Source organism: Lepidochelys olivacea (genome assembly GCF_965140295.1).
Source record: "Lepidochelys olivacea isolate rLepOli2 genome assembly, chromosome: 11".
In the NCBI taxonomy this organism is placed as follows: Eukaryota; Metazoa; Chordata; order Testudines; family Cheloniidae; genus Lepidochelys; species Lepidochelys olivacea.
In genome coordinates this window covers 60,733,200-60,749,274 of record NC_140421.1, presented here as the reverse complement: position 1 = coordinate 60,749,274, position 16,075 = coordinate 60,733,200, and the positions used below count along the sequence as shown (strand labels likewise).

The window sequence follows — 16,075 nt, the reverse complement described above, 5'->3', positions numbered from 1 at the left end:
GAACTGAAGACTGCAGACAGGACTGTGCTTCTGTCTAATGGTCTGATAAAGGACTGTACACTGCCACCTGAAACACAGGTTCAGAAGCAATCTTGTATATCTCCCCTGGCCAGATAAGAGAAACATTGAACAAAATGAGGCTTTCAGTCTGGGGGAGGTGAAAGAATTGAAAATTACTACTATTGAGAAACGAATTCTATAGTGTGGATCAGCACAAGCAACTTCATGAGACAGTAACAACTTCAGTAGCCATAACTTGTTGCATGCTTCACAGTCTTGTAGGGAAAAATAATTATAAATACTCCCTCACACTTTTTCAGGCTGAGCTTTTTTACATTCAATAACACTTCTCTGCATCTGTAATGTGATAACTTTTGAACACCACATCCAATTAATTCCAAGATCACAGGGAATATTCTAGGCATCAATGGCCAGACTCTACTGATTTTATTTGGGGCAGAGGGGTGGTGGTCAGAAAATGGAAAGAGAGAAAACAGGGACACATGAAGGCCCTGCTGGCTTATTAGCATAGCCAGAGCCTCAAGCATCTTTGTAATGGTCTATAGATCATTCAAAACAACTACATTCACGGCACCCATTAATGTCTCCCATAATCTCCCCCTGCCAGGAGTTGTATGTCCCTCCATTCCCCCTGCTCCCATACCAGGATCCCCCATTCTCTTCCCAATACCAGCAGCTCTGTTTACACGGTCATTCCCACTCCCCCCCCATGCCCTCGATGACAGGGGCTCTGTATCCCTCCTTCTGAGGTCCCTCCAACTTCCCCCAACAAGGAGATGGGAAGTTGCGGGGGAGGAGGGGGGGGAATGGGAGAGAAGCATAAAGGAGCTTGGGGGGGGGGGGGAATGCAGGGATGCAAAGAGCCCTTGGTATATATAATAAGTTCAGCCTACACAAACTAAACTATGAGGAACGCTCCCGCATACAAACTATTTAAGCCAATACAAAACTGAATATGCAAGCATCTAGTACCATCTTCAGCTTCTACATATCCCTTAAGTTTTCGTTTCCTAGGAAATGTATTTTAATTATCTACACAATTTACTAATAGTAGCATGTGCTGTTCCCAAAATGCTTCATTATATTGAAAGTTTGTCATCACTCCCCTGCACACACATCATTCTGCAGGGCTGACACTGGTGGCAGTTAGTGAGAGAGGCACTGCACAGGCATTTAAAACATTTTGAGTAGCCTAAAATTAATACTTCAATTATCTCCTCCTGATCACAGACTCATGGGCAGCAGCACTATGATGGAAATCAAGGAGTTTTCACTGTTCCCTTTGTATGGTCCCAGTGCAATCTTAGAATCCAGACAACTGTTTGCAAGTATCACACAGCTCATGGGTCTGAATTGGGACGAGTAATCTACAGCAGTGGTTCAAAACCGTTTTTTACTCAAGGACCCCTAAACTTAAATCGATAAACCAGAAAACCGCCAATCAGAGGCGATACATGGGGCAGTGGGGGCACACAGAGTCATGTGCCGCTGCCCCCCCAGATTTCTACCTTCCTTTTGGCCCTGCTCCCTGAACTGCTGATGTAGTAGTATGGCAGAGCACTGGTGTATCTCCTTGGCTAGCTGCTGCCTGCTTATGGAGCCATTGTCGGGAAGCAACCCCTTCTCATGGCAGGGGGAGGTGCCTCTTCTGCAGTGACGCTGCAATTTTTGGTTGCATCCGCCCCCCAACCCAGAAAGGCTGGGTGGCCCATTGATATGCGTCAGGGGGTGGAAATAGTGGGGCTCAAGCTCAGTCCTTGGTGGACTCCCTGAAACCTGCTCAGGGACCCCAGGGGGCCCTGGACTCCTGTTTGGGAGCCAGCGTTCTACAGAAGGGCTGAGTATTTTATCTCATTTTCTTCTCCCTCTATGCTTTTTGCTTTCTGTAAATACTAAGAACGGCGTAAAAAAAATACTGCCACTCTGTAACTGAAAGATGATAGAACTAGCAAGTGAAAAGAGTAATAGTGGCATCAGCCATTCACTACATAAACATTACAGCAAGCCAATAAGTGAAGTTAAACTAGTCCTGAAGTCAGACAAGTCTGAGCGCATCCCTATCCTTTCCTCACCCTCCCAAACCTCCTCTGCCCTCCAGAAATACACAGCACTTGTTCTTACACAGCACTTTAAGTACGTAAATTGCTGTTCAAGAAGTTAATCATGTCCCCCTCTGCCACCAAAGCAAAAATCATTACTCCCAAATTACAGACAGACATCACTTTGTCTGATTCTCAAGTGACTTGCTCAAAGACACTTAAGTCAGGGGAGGAACCAGGCATAGAACACAGAATGTCCTGAGTTTCAAGCCCACACTAAACAATACTTTCCTCTGCAGCAAGTGATAGAATGAGGAGCTGGAACATCCAAGGATATGTCTACATGGCAAGTAAAAATCTGTGGCTGGCTCACGCCAGCTGACTCCTTTGAGGGGTCCCAGGCTCCAGCCCAAGCTCAAACAACTACACCATAATAAACAGCACCTTGGCCCAAGCCCTGCAAGCCTGAGTTAGCTGGTATGGGCCAGCTGCAGGTTTTTAATTGCGGTGTATAACATACCCTGACAGAAAAAGTTTCCACTACCACCTTGGATGCAGTGGCACTTCACCACTCAGTGCAGCCACATTGGGCCAAGCACTGCCATCACCCCCAGAGGCTGCATCTCCTACCCACCCTAACCACACAGACTGAGCCACCACAACCCACATTTCCATTGCCCCACACGGACCACTCCCTACCACTTGGGGGCCCCAGCCACCATCGCCGCCATGACCCGTGTTTCCAATGCCCAAGCCAACCACCCCTTTCCACCTGACAGGGTCCCCAGCCACCATTCCCCCCCCCTCCCCTGGCTACCACTGTGCCCACCCGCAGACATAGGGCCTTCCTGCCACCCCCTGTCATGCAGCGCCCCGCTGTCACACCATCATCCCGCAGACGAAGGGGGTCAGCAAGGCTGCGCCCCAAGGCCTCCTCACTAGGGTCTCCATTGCCCCCCGGCCCTCACTCACCTTTGCAGACGGGGGAGCTGGGGCTCTTCCTCTCCGGGGAGCTCCTGCCCAGCTCTGGGGAGCGCCGCCGCTGGCGATGCCGGACCCTGCCAGCCGAGGCACTGGCACTGCCCTCCGGCAAGGGCGGGGCGGGGGAGGCGCAGGGGGAGAGAACAGAGCTTGGCGGAGGAGGGGGCGGCGGGGGAGGAGGGGGCGGCAGTTGGTGAGGGCGCGGGGGGCTCCCACGCGCTCCCGGGCTGCCACGCGAGGAGGCAGAGGCGGCGGGGCCGCTGCCGCCCCCTCCCCCGGGCGTCTGCGTGGCCACCGCGGGGCCGGCGCGCGCGCTGCCGCCGCCGCCGTTCGGGGGCGCTGCGCGCGTGGGGCTGGTGCTGCGCGAGGCAGGCGCCGCGCGTGAGAGACCCCCGCCTGCGGCGCTCGCGGCGCCGCCGCCGCTCCTCGTGGGGCTGCCATGTTGCTGCTGCTGCTGCTTGAGCTGGAAGGGCACCGTGGCCCGCATGGGCTGCAGGCGGCTGCCCGCTCCCCCGCCTGCCGCCACGGCTGCCCCTCCTCCCCCCCCCAAGGAGGTAGCAGGCGTGGGGGAGCCATTGCGCCTCACGCGCTGGTGGGACATTGCGTGTCCAGCTCCGGGAAGCGGGGCGTCGGGAGAGACCGCGGACGGCTCCTCAAGGGGGTGTAAACACCTCGCACCCCCCCTCCCCGAGCGCAAGGCCCCTCGCGCTGCCAACAGCCGACCCGCCTGCTCCGTGTGCCTCATCAACAATAGTGCCCCGGACGCCCGCACCGCCCTCCGCCGCCCGCCATTGGACACGCCTCAGCCCCGCTCGCGCCGCTACAGCGTCCTGATTGGCTACGGGGCGCGCTCCTGAGTGGCCGGGTGCGGGCTCTTAAAGCGGCACTACGGAAGGTACATGTGCGCGTGCCCTAACCCGCGCCACCGGCCCACCCCGCCTCACGTTGTAGCCCACCCCATCGCCTCACCTGGGCGCTTGTCTCCCTCGACTCCCTCCGCTCTTCTATTCCGCCCCACACGCCCCTCACCTCGGCCTCAGTCCAGCAGGTGCTCGCAGCAGCAGACGGCCAGGTAAGTTATGGTTATAAATCTCTATACGGCCCGTGTGCTCTCTGTACACTCACAACCATCGCTCACACCCCCCGCACTGGCCCCACACATTCACCAAAAGGCATTTGTCGCCCACCACAACAAGTACGTGTGTAGTTTCTAGACCGGGGTGGGCAAACTTTCTGCCTTGAGGGCCACATTGCGGGTTGTGAAACTGTATGGAGGGCTGGGAAGGCTGTGCCTCCCCAAACAGCCTGGCCCCCACCCCCTATCTGCCACTTCCTGCTCTCCTCAGAATTCCTGACCCATCCAACCCATCTCTTTGCTCCTTTTCCCCTGACTGCCCCCTCCCAGGACCCCCACCAATGCCTGCCCCCCTGGGACCCCCACCAATGCCTGCCCCCCTGGGACCCCACCCCCATCCAACCCCTCTGCTCCCTGTCCCTTGACTGCCCCAACCCATATCCACACCCCCAACAGGCCCCCCAGGACTCCCACACCTGTCCAACCCCCCCCGTTCCCCATCCGCCCCATCCAACTACCCACTGCTCCTTGTCTGCCCCCAGGACTCCCACTCCTATCAAACCGCTCCCAGTCCCCCGCCTGCCCTCCTTGAACCTCTGTTCCATCCAACTGCTCCCTGCCCCTTATCCAGCCCCCACACTCCGTGTCCTCTTCCCATGCCGCTCAGAGAGGCAGGACTAGCAGCCATGCCGCTGCACTTCCTGGCGTCAACCAGCCACGCTGCCCAGAGTGCTGGTGGCACAGTGAGCTGAGGCTGCGGGGAGGGGGGCTAGCCTCCCTGGCCAGGAGCTCAAGGGCCAGGCTGGGCCGGATGGTCCCATGGGCCATAGTTTGCCCACCCCTGTTCTAGACCAAGCCATTTTAGAGCTATGAGTTACAGAAGTGGCCTGTAAAAATGAGTTAGGGATGTAAATCCAAGTAGTGGTGTGGCATACCACTCTTTGAACAGATCTTTGATTTAGATCACATATATGCACATGTAATTTTTTTGCATCAGTTACACAACTCACTCATTCTATCTAACAAAATCTGTCTAAAATTCAAGCTAAGGTAGATAGCTGGCCCCCATCACCATAATGACTCACAGTTCTTTAGTGTATTTCTGCTTGGAGCCACCCTGCCCACCCCCGGCCAGGGACTACTATCATTCCTATTTTACAGATGAGAATTAGGGCACACAGAGATCAAGTGAGGTGTGTCCAAAGTCAGAAAAGAAGTCAGAAGATGAATAGGGAATTGAACCTAGGTCTTCAAGAATTGTTATCAAGCTGTCCTAAGTGTCTTTCATTAGGTATAGGACTACCCAATTAATTGTTGTTAGTCCTAAATGCAGTAAATCAGTAATGAGAGCACAGTTACTCAACACCAAAGTTTAGACCATCACTGGCTATTTGTCTTTACTGATGCGGATACCAGCTATCTGGGAGACTTTTGGGATACTGCTAATACTTTTTGTGTAAACTTTTCAGTATTAGTTATCTGATAGATTCCTATTTCATATCCCTGCAATAAAACCTGTAAAAATAACTTGTTAACTGCCTTATAGTTCATATGTTCAGATTATTTGGGAAAAGCTCCTCAACTTTAAACAATGACAAAACTGATACATGAACCTCTCTTACCATAGCTCCGTACCTACCACAACTGGCAAAATAGCCTTCCTTCTTTGTTACTGAAAATAACTTTCTACATTTGAAACTCACTTCAGTAATGGCTTGCAAACACGATATTGCTATTGAATATTATCAGTGTGATTACCTATTTATAATCACATTATCAAGTAAACGTTAAATTGTACCTCATAAATTATTAGTAATATATTGTTACTGTGCTTAGCCTTGCTCTATTAGTATACATTATCTTGTTTGTATTAAGTGTTTTTAAAAATACTTTAATTAAAATATTATGGAAAAATATTCTGATAGAAACAATCCTTATACATCTTTGTGCTAATGCCAAATATTCAGGTAAATGGTTGTGGGCATGAACTCAGGAAGGCCTTAAGACTAAATTAATTTAGGTGAAACTATTTTACACACTAAATGTGTGAAAGACTGGTAACCGGCACAATTTATGTCATTTTAACTGAGGAGCACTATCTCCTCATGGTTGCTCCATGTATGATATTATTTGTCACTGGCTGCCAGGGTTGCTCAGTGAATGTCCTTGAGCAATAACAGACAATCTTCACTATTTACCACCTTTCTCCAGTGCTAGAAATTAAATGCAAAAAGTTAATGCAATAAATTAGCTACGCATAGGTCAGGAAATTCAGTAGTAAAGATCTGTACAGCAGTGTTAACATAGCCACATTACATTTGTGACAGTACATTTTACTTGAGTTTTCTGCCCATCTCAGATACTCCTTTAATTGTTTGGGCAAATCACTTGTCCAAAATTTGCAAACTTGAGTGCCTAAAGTTGAGTACCTACAAAGGCGACGCCTGGGAGGCTCAAGAAGGGTCACATACTCCTCCCTAGCCTCCTCCCGCACACTGAACCCCTAATTTCTTCCCCACCCTGGAACCCCAACCCCCGGCCTGAGCCTGGAGCCCCCTCTCATACTCGAAACCGCACGGCTCCATCCCCCAGCCCAGAGTCTCCTGCACCTGAAAAAACTGTTACTCACCTTCTCATAACTGTTGTTCTTCAAGATGTGTTCATGTCCATTCCAATTAGGTGTGCGTGTGCTGCGTGCATGACAGTTGGAAGATTTTTTCCCCCTAACAGTATCAGAAGGGTCGGCCTGGGCACTCCCTGGAGTCGTGCCCTCATGGCGCTCAATATAGTACCCTGCCGACCTGACCTCCCTTCAGTTCCTTCTTGTCAGCTACTCTGACAGTGGGGCAGAAGGGTGGGTATTGGAATGGACATGAACATTACAACTCAAAGAAATGTTTTTTTTTCTTCTTCTAGTGCTTGTTCATGTCAATTCCAATCAGGTGACTCCCAAACCTAAGTTACGGGGGTGGGGTCGGAGTTGTCCACTGATAGGACAACTGCTCTACCAAAGGCCGCATTGTTTCTGGCCTGTTGGGTGATCGCATAGTGTGTGGTGAAAGTATGTATGGAGGACATCGCCTCTGCATATTTCCTGGGTGAAAACCTGCGCCCTGGTGGAGTGAGCTGAGGGGAAAGCACCTCTGCCAGTTTGCAACACTTTTGGATTCATGATGTGATCCATGACGAAATTCTTTGAGAAGAGACTGGAAGACCTTTCATTCTGTCTGCTACAGCCATGAAAAGTTGTATAGACTTTTGGAACAGCTTTGTTTTCTCAATGTAAAAGGCTGGATGTCTGCAGATATCCAATGAGTGAAGTCTCTGCTCCCCGCTGCTTGAGTGTGGCTTAGGATAGAACACTGGGAGGAAGATGTCCTGGTTCATGTGGAAATGGGAGACAACCTTCGGGAGGAAAGCTGGGTGTGGCGTGAGCTGAGCCTTGTCCTTATAGAACACAGTGTAAGGAGGCTCTGATGTTAGGGCCTTGAGCTCAGACACCCTCCTGGCTGAGGTTATCGCTACCAGAAATGCGGCCTTGTATGAGAGGTAGAGCAGGGAAAATGTTGCTAGTTGTTCAAAGGGCAGTCGCATGAGCCTGGAAAGAACAAGGTTGAGGTCCCAGGGCAGGACTGGCTGTCGAACTTGCAGATATAGCCTGTCGAGACCTTTGAGGAAACTGCTGACCATAGGGTTGGTGAAGAGGATTGGTCCTCTGTGCCTGAATGGAAGGCAGAGATGGAGGACAAGTGAAGCCTTATTGATAACATGGACAGCCCCTGCTGCTTGAGACGGAGCAGGTAGTCCAATATGAGTGGAATAGAAGTGAGCATCAGGGATGAACGGTGCTGTGCTGACCAGATTGAGAATCTCTTCCAGTTGGCAAGGTACGTAGCCCTGGTGGAGGGTTTCCTACTGCCAAAGAGGACTTGTCTAACCTGGTTCAAACAAGAAAGCTCCACCAGATTTAGCCATGGAGCTTCCACGCCGTGAGGTGCAATAACTTAAGGTTTGGGTGCTGGAGACAGCCGTGATCCTGAGTTATTAAGTCAGGGAAGAGCAGCAATGTGACTGGGGCTTCCACGGACATTTCCGGGAGAGATGTGTATCAGTGTTGCTGTGGCTATCAATATTACCACCACTTGATCCCTCCATATCATCAGGAGCACCTTGTGAATGAGAGGGGTAGGTGGGAACATGTATAGGAGACAGCCTCCCAGGGCCATCCCTACCAATTATGGTGCCCGAGCACCTGCTTTTCTCTCCCCCACACACCCCAGGTTCTGGGCTGCACTCAAGGCCTGCGGGGCTGGGGAGGCAGGAGCTGTGGGGGGCCACTTTGGGGGGCCCACAGGCCCAGAGGATTAGTGGGGGGGGCCGGGAGCAGAACGACCCAGCTCGCTTCGCTCCTCCCACCCCAGCTGTGTCGCTCAGGGAACGGGGTTTGGGGGAAGGGGTCCCCCCCTCACTCACCGGCAGCAGTGGGAAGCGGCGCAAACCGGCCCCAGCGTGCTCTACTCCGCCAGCTCCCAGCCACATTGCTACGGTTCCCGCCACCAGTGAGTGTGTGGGGATGGTCCTTTCCCCAACCCCTCCCCCCCCGCAATGCAGCTGGGAGCCAGCAGAGTAGAGCAGGCTGGGGCTGAGTTGCTCTGCTTCCCGCCGCCGGCGGTGAGTGCGGGGTCGCTGGGGGAAGAGTGGAATGGGGGTGGGCTGGGGGCGGAGCAAGGGGGAGAAGGCTAAGAGGTGGGGCGGAGAGAGTTGTCTGGGGCCCCACACCGCCCCAGGAATGGTCGTGCCCCTTGCAGTGGGTGCAGCCTGTCGGGGGGAGTGGCCAAGGGATAGGGCTGGTCGCTGGAGCTGGTGCTGCCACATGTGCAGCACACAGCTGCCTAAGGCACCATGAAATTTGGGGCAATTTGGTGCCCCAAATTTCATGGTGCCCCAAATTTCATGGTGCCCTATGCAGCTGCGTATTCTGTGTCTGCCTAGGGACAGCCCTACGGCATAGGCACCAACTCTGTGGGTGCTCAAGGGCTGGAGCACGCGGGGGAAAAATTAGTAGGTGTTCTGCACCCACTGGCAGCCAAGCTCCCCTCATGCCCCGCCCCACCTCCTCATCCTCCCCTTCCCCCCCCCACCTCAAGTGCACAGTGTCCCCACTCCTCCACCTATCTCCCAGCATTTCCCACCTGGCCGCTTCTGCCATTAACAAGCTCCGGGAGGGAGTGGGGAGGAGCGGGAACGTGGCATGCTCAGGGGAGGAGGTGGAGATTTGTGGAAGGAGTTGGAATAGGGGCGGGGCAGGGGTGGAAAGAGGTGGAGTCGGGGGCAGGGAGGGGTGTCGAGCACCCAGGGGAAAACAGGCAAGTTGGCGCCTATGCCCTGAGGCGTCCTCAGGGAAGGAGGAATGCGTCTGCTATGGAGCCCGGGCTGTGATTCAGGAAGGAGCAGAACTGCTGACACTTCCTGTTGTGCTGTGTGGCAAAGAGGTCTAGCTGGGGAAAGCCCCACTGATGGAAAATGGAGTTCACAACGTCCGCTCGTGAAGCGACCTGCTGAGATAGTCTGCTAACTTGTTCTGTACCCCAGGGAGGTACGATGCTTGCAGGTGTATTGACTGCTCTATGTAGAAGTCCAGCAACATGAGGGCTTCCTGACAAAGGGGAGAGGAGTGTGCACCCGCCCCCGTTTGTTGATATAAAACATTGCCATGGTGTTGTCTGTCATCATGGATACACATCTCCCACTTAAGTGGGCTCAGAAAGTCTGACATGCCAGGCATACCACTCTCAGCTCTCTGACACTGATGTGGAGAGCAAGCACCGCCTAAGACCAGAGGCCTTGTGTCCTGAGGTCTCCCAGGTGCGCCTGCCAGCCCGTGTCTGCTGCACACATAACCAACAAGAGAGTCATCTGGGGGCTGACTAAGGGGACCCCTGCGTACACTAGCTGTGGATTGAGCCACCACAGAAGGGAGTTGAGGACCGGGCGAGGCAAAGTCACGACCCTGTCCAAACTGTCCCCAACCAGCCAATACACTGAGGATAGCCATGATTGGAGCAGCCGGAGTCTGAGCTTGGCGTGTTGCACCACATAGGTGCAAGCGGCCATGTGTCCCAGGAGTTTGAGGCAATTCCTTGCTGTGGTGGTGAGGAACTGCCTGAGACTCTGAATGTGTTGTCCAGGGCCCGGAACCTCGACTCTGGTAGGTACACCCAGGCGTGGGTTGAGTCCAGCACTGGCCCAGTGAACTCTGCCCTCTGAATAGGGGACAGAGTTGACTTCCTCGCATTCAGGAGAAGGCCCAGTTCATCGAACGTTGCAATGAGGAATCTAACTTGTGCATCCACTTGAGCCTTGGAGCGGTCCTTGATGAGCCAGTTGTCAAGGTATGGGAACACCTGTACCCAGTGCCTGCGCAGACACACAGTCATGACTGCCATGCGTTTGGTAAATACTTGAAGCGCTGCTGACAGGCTGAACAGAAGGACTGAACTGGAAGTGGTTATTGTGCTCCACAAACCTGAGGTATTTTCTTTGGGATGGTGTGATTGCTATATGAAAGTACGCATCCTTCAAGTCGAGAGCAGCATACCAGTCCCCTGGATCCAAGGAAGGGATGATAGAGGCCAAGGAAACCATGTGGAACTTGAGTTTCTTTATGAATTTGTTGAGCTCTCACAGGTCTAGGATAGGCCTGAGCCCGCCTTTGGCTTTCAATATTAGGAAATACCGGGAATAGAAGACCTTCCCCTTCTGCTCCTGAGGAACCTCTTCCACTTGCCCCAGCAATAGGAGCGATTGCACCTCCTGTATAAGAAGTTGCTCGTGAGAGGGTTCCTGGGAGGGATGGGGAAGGTGGGCGGGAGGGCAGAGAATTGGAGGGAGTATCCCCTCTCTACCATGTGGAGCACCCAGTGGCCCAATGTAATATGGGCCCACACCTGGTAGAATGAGGATAGACAGGATGAAAAGGTAAGACGGGATGGATCCAGTCTTTGCACTGGTGCATCACCCCTGGGCGCGCCTTTAAAAGGCCGGTTTTGGGCCTGAGGAGGGTTTAGATTGGCCAGAACCCTGATCAGAGGAGGGATGAGGTCTCTTCCTTGAGTTCCTATTTCTCCTGTGCGACCCTTCCTGCCTACCCTGAGGTTGATAATTCCTCGGAGGGGGCTGCGGTCTAAAGTGCCTCTGTTGGGTGGCAGGGGTGTGGAGGACCAGGGACTTCAAGGTGGCTCAAGAGTCCTTGATGCTGTGCAGATGAGTCAGTCTTCTCAGAAAACAAAGACGGGATGTGATAAATGAAGGGGGGGGTAGCCCCGGTTTATGAACCCAACCAGCCAGTTAGCTGTAAAATCCCTCTTGTTGTCTGTTATCTGCTTGCTTTACCTGTAAAGCATTAACAAGCCCACAGGTAAAGGAAAGGAGTGGTCACCTGACCAAAAGAGCCAATGGGAAGGCTAGAATTTTTAAATTTGGGAAAGATAGTTTCCCTTTGTCGTTCTCCGGAGAAGGAGACATGGAGCAGCAATGCTGTGTAAGGCTTGAACCAGGTATGAAAATTCATCTTCCATACCTAGAAGAAATTTGGATAGGGAATGTTTAGACACTGACAAAGTTCCTCCTCTGCCTTGGTGGGTCCTGTGCTTATGGGTGGATTTGCTTGCCTCAGAGGTTCAAGGCAGCCCTCAGTTTGGCCACTTTCGAGGCTCAAATCTACTATTCACTCAGTTAGCCTCATCACTGGCCAGCATGGGGAAAAAGAAGAACAATCCCCGCAATCTCTGCTGATCCACCTAGTGGATCAGGGAACAGGCCGGAGACCTTCCCCTCTGGTGGAACCCACAGTCCAGGGCAACTCCTCCGGTATCAAGTAGGGAGTTGTGGGGATGGAGGGATGGGCGGAACCCGGGCCCGCCCTCTGCTCCGTGTTCCAGCCCAGTGACCTGTGGATTGCAGCTGTCTACAGTGGCTCCTGTAACAGCTGCATGACAGCTACAACTCTCTGGGCTACTTCCCCATGGCCTCCTCCCAACACCTTCTTTATTCTCACCACAGGACCTTCCTCCTGATGTCTGATAAGGCTTCTACTTCTCAGTCTTCCAGTAGTAGCCTTCTCACTCTCAGCTTCTTGTGCTTCTTGCTCCCAGCTCCTCGCACGCATCCCACAAACTGAAGTGAGCTCCTTTTTAAAACCCAGTGCCCTGATTAGCCTGTCTGTCTTAATTGATTCCAGCAGCTTCTTGATTGGTTGCAGGTGTTCTAATCAGCCGGTCTGCCTTAATTGTTTCCAGAAAGTTCCTGATTGTTCTGGAACCTTCCCTGTTACCTTACCCAGGGAAAAGGGACCTACTTAACCTCAGGCTAATATCTGCCTTCTATCACTCTCCTGTGGCCATCTTGCCTGACCCTGTCACATATCCCCCGCACCCCTCTGCTCAACACCACGGGGCTGGGCAACTTGAGACGTCAGGCAGTGTACCCGTGACAAGCGATCTGCATTGCCATGGTGGCTTCCAGCCCAGTGTTGTATGGTGAATTGGTTTCTGTCCCGACAACCTTTCTATCTGGTGACCCTTGCGTTCTTCTCTTTATTTCGCTGCATCCACTGGAGGGGTGCATGGTCGGTCACAAGGGTAAACCGTTGTCTTAGCAGGTAATAATGTAGTGTTTCCATGGCCCATTTCACAGCAAGGCACTTTCTCTCAACCACAGCATACTTCTGCTCTCTCGGGAGGAGTTTCCTGCTGAGGTAGAGGATTGGTTGTTCTTCGTCTCCAACCATCTGCAATAGGACAGCTCCCAATCCTACTTCAGATGCATCTGTTTGTAAAATGAACTCTTTGTTGAAGTCTATGAAGGGGCTATAAGCACAGGGTTACTGCAGAGGGCTGTTCGTAGATCCGTGAATGCATTCTCTGCAGTGTCAGTCCACTTCACCATGTCCAGACCCTAGGCTTTTATCAGGTCTGTCAGGGGACTCGCTCTAGTAGCGAAATGGGGAATAAATCGCCAGTAGTACCCCACCACACCCAGGAATGCCCAGAGTTGCTTTTTCCAATTCGGCCAGGGCCAATTTTGGATAGCCTCTAGTTTGTTTAGTTGGGGCTTGACTGTGCCCCTTCCTACAATGTAGCCAAGGTATTTAGCCTCAGCTAGCCCTATAGCACACTTGGCTGGGTTGGCTGTGAGGCCAGCCTGGCTTAGTGTGTCCAATACCGCTTCCACCTTTTCCAAGTGGGTCTTCCAGTCGGGGGTGTGAATAATCACATCATCCAGGTACGCAGCTGCATAACTGGTATGGGGCTGCAGGAGCTTGTCCATAAGATGCTGGAAGGTGGCAGGTGCAAAAGGACAAACAGTATATTGATGTACTGGTGTAGAGAATGCCATCTTTTCTTTCACCTCTTTGGCAAGGGAATCTGCCAGTATCCCTTTGTTAAATCAAGGGTGGTCAAAAAATCGGGCATTGCCCAGGCAGTCAACTAACTCATCAATATGGGGTATGCATCAAGTTTGGATATCTCATTCAGCCGGCGAAAGTCATTAGAAAACCTAGTGGTGTCGTTGTGTTTGGGCACCAACACAATCTGGCTCAACCATTGATTGTGGGACTCTTCTATGACTCCCAGTTCCAACATCCTTTTTACCTCTGCCTTGGTCTCCTTCCTTTTTTGCTGCGGGGACCCGGTAGGGCCTTGCGATATGCTTTGGTGGTCCAGCCTGGTTTGGTTGAAAACACGTCCTGGTACCAGTTAATCATCTCAGTTACCTCCTTATTCTGGTTCGGTGTCAGATCAGGGGATATCCTGATCTGCTCATGTAGGTTATTTCCCTGGATCGGGGCCTCTTGGGCCACTACAGATGCCTCTCGCTGGTGCCAAGGTTTCAAGAGGTTAATGTGATAAATCTGTTCTTGTTTTCGGCGTCTTGGCTGCCACGCCTTGTTTCCAGAAAGTTCCTGATTGTTCTGGAACCTTCCCTGTTACCTTACCCAGAGAAAAGGGACCTACTTAACCTGGGGCTAATATATCTGCCTTCTATCACTCTCCTGTAGCCAGCTGGCCTGACCCTGTCACAACACAATCAGGTTTATTTTTTATTTTGGCTTGTGGATCTCTTCTGTGCTAAGCCCAGATGCTTTTGTTCGCTTGTAACCTTTAAGCGGAACCCCCAAGAAAGCTATTTTGGGTGCTTGATTTTTTGAATTGCTCTTTTAAAATCTAGAAAAAGCCTAAGTTCCAGATGTAATTTTTTTCCTTTTTGTTTTAATAAAATTTACCTTTTTTAAAGTCCTAAGAGGTTTGTGCATGTTTGATAAGCTGGTAGCCACAGCTAATTTCATTTGTTTTCTTTCTCAGCTCTTCTTTGGAGAGGGGTGTGAAAGGGCTTGAGGATACCCTGCAGGGAGGAATTCTCAAGTGTTCCTTCCTGGGTTCAAGGGTTGGTTGGTTGTTTTTTGTTTTGTTTTTTTTCATTTGGGTGGTGGCAGCGTTTGCAAAGTCGAGGTCAGAGAAAAGCTGTAACCGTGGGAGTTTAATACAAGTCTGGAGTGGCATGTATTAATTTTTAGAATCCTTTCAGGCCCCTAACTTCTGCACTCAGAGTGACAGAGTGGGGATTCAGCCTTGACATGGTGGCAGAGCAGTGGGATCATTTTGAACCAGAAGCACAGACCTCAGGATTTTAAAAAGGACACTTGTCCTTTTGGCTGCTTGAAAGCCAGGGAGGTTCCCTCCCCGCTTTTTTTCCTTTGCTGCCTGAGGGGGAACAGGCACACCAAAGAAGCCAGGGAGTCCAACAAACAGATTTTTCTTTTCTTTTCTAGCTTTGTGGCAATGAAATAATTAGGCTAAGAAGAGGGCAGCCTGTGCATGAGGTTGAGGTCTGGCACCAAAACCTTAGAAAAACCAGTCTTCCCAAAGCGGCACGCCATGGAGAAGATAGACCCAGACATCTGGCTCCATGATGGAAATGAAGGGAGTGGATAGGGGAAAGGGTCAGCCCTCCCCCAACCAAGATCCAGGTGCCAAGCTGGAGGAATGCCCTTAACCCAGAGTTCTGACTTCGGAAGACTGGGATTTCTTCCTACAGACGATGCGTTTGGAAGTGGAGGACAAAAGAGAGGCGAAGCGCTTTGAGTTGGAAGTGGAGGCGGAAATGCAGGCGAAGCGCTTGGAGGCGGAGTTAGAGCTGAAGCGCTTGGAACTGGAAAGGGCTAAGCTGGATCAAGCAGAAACCCTAACAGTCCTTCTCCAGGTACTGCTCCCCATTCCAAGAAATTCCCCACATACAAGGTAGGTGATACAGAGGCCTTCTTAGAAAATTTCAAAAGGGCCTGCCTTGGGTACAACACCCCTATAGACCAGTATATGGTGGAGCTGAGGCCACAACTCAGTGGACCCTTTGCAGAGGTAGCTGCTGAAATGCCTAAAGAACACATGAATGAGTACGACCTTTTTAAACAAAAGGCCAGAATTAGAATGGGACTAACAGCTGAGCAGGCCCGTCGGCAGTTCAGAGCCTTAAGGTGGAAACCAGACGTGGCATTTTCCCGACACGCCTACCACATTGTGAAAAATTGGGATGCCTAGATATCAGGAGCAAGCGTTAAATCTCTGGAAGATCTGTCTCTCCTCATGCAAATGGAGAAGTTCTTAGAGGGTGTTCCTGAGGAAACAGAAAGGTACATCCTAGATGGGAAGCCCAAAACTGTAACCAAGGCTAGGGAGATCAGAACCAAATGGGTGGAAGTGGCAGAGAAGAAGAAAGCTAGTAGCAGGTGGAGCGGATACCAGAAGGGGCAACCCAAGAAAACACCCCACCATTGGGGTCAACCCAAAGCTCCACCTCGCAAGGAGGAGTCCTCCATACAGCCAGGGAGACCCCAGATGCTCTCTCATCCCCCCCCCCCCAACTCTCCAAACACCCACCTTGCCCTAGCCCACAGTCAGAT

At 51.8% G+C, this 16,075-nt stretch overlaps 2 protein-coding genes across 3 annotated transcripts in view; one reads left to right on the top strand and one right to left on the bottom strand.

Moving 5' to 3' along the window:
- Nucleotides 1-3,801, bottom strand: part of FAM117B (family with sequence similarity 117 member B) — a 98,525-nt gene extending 94,724 nt beyond the window's left edge. The window contains exon 1 of one of the 2 annotated variants that reach the window (XM_084643389.1): nucleotides 3,033-3,801. In XM_084643389.1, the coding sequence (XP_084499515.1) occupies nucleotides 3,033-3,786 (754 nt within the window). In that variant the 5' untranslated portion in view covers nucleotides 3,787-3,801. The remainder of the gene's footprint in view (nucleotides 1-3,032) is intronic. The other variant, XM_084643390.1, reaches the window with a different exon arrangement.
- Nucleotides 3,802-3,860: 59 nt separating this feature from the next.
- LOC311528396 (uncharacterized protein) overlaps nucleotides 3,861-16,075 on the top strand; it is a 69,266-nt gene continuing 57,051 nt past the window's right edge. Inside the window, exons 1-2 of the mRNA XM_084643391.1 lie at nucleotides 3,861-4,113; nucleotides 14,948-15,378. Of these exons, the coding sequence (XP_084499517.1) occupies nucleotides 15,217-15,378 (162 nt within the window). The 5' untranslated portion in view covers nucleotides 3,861-4,113; nucleotides 14,948-15,216. The remainder of the gene's footprint in view (nucleotides 4,114-14,947; nucleotides 15,379-16,075) is intronic.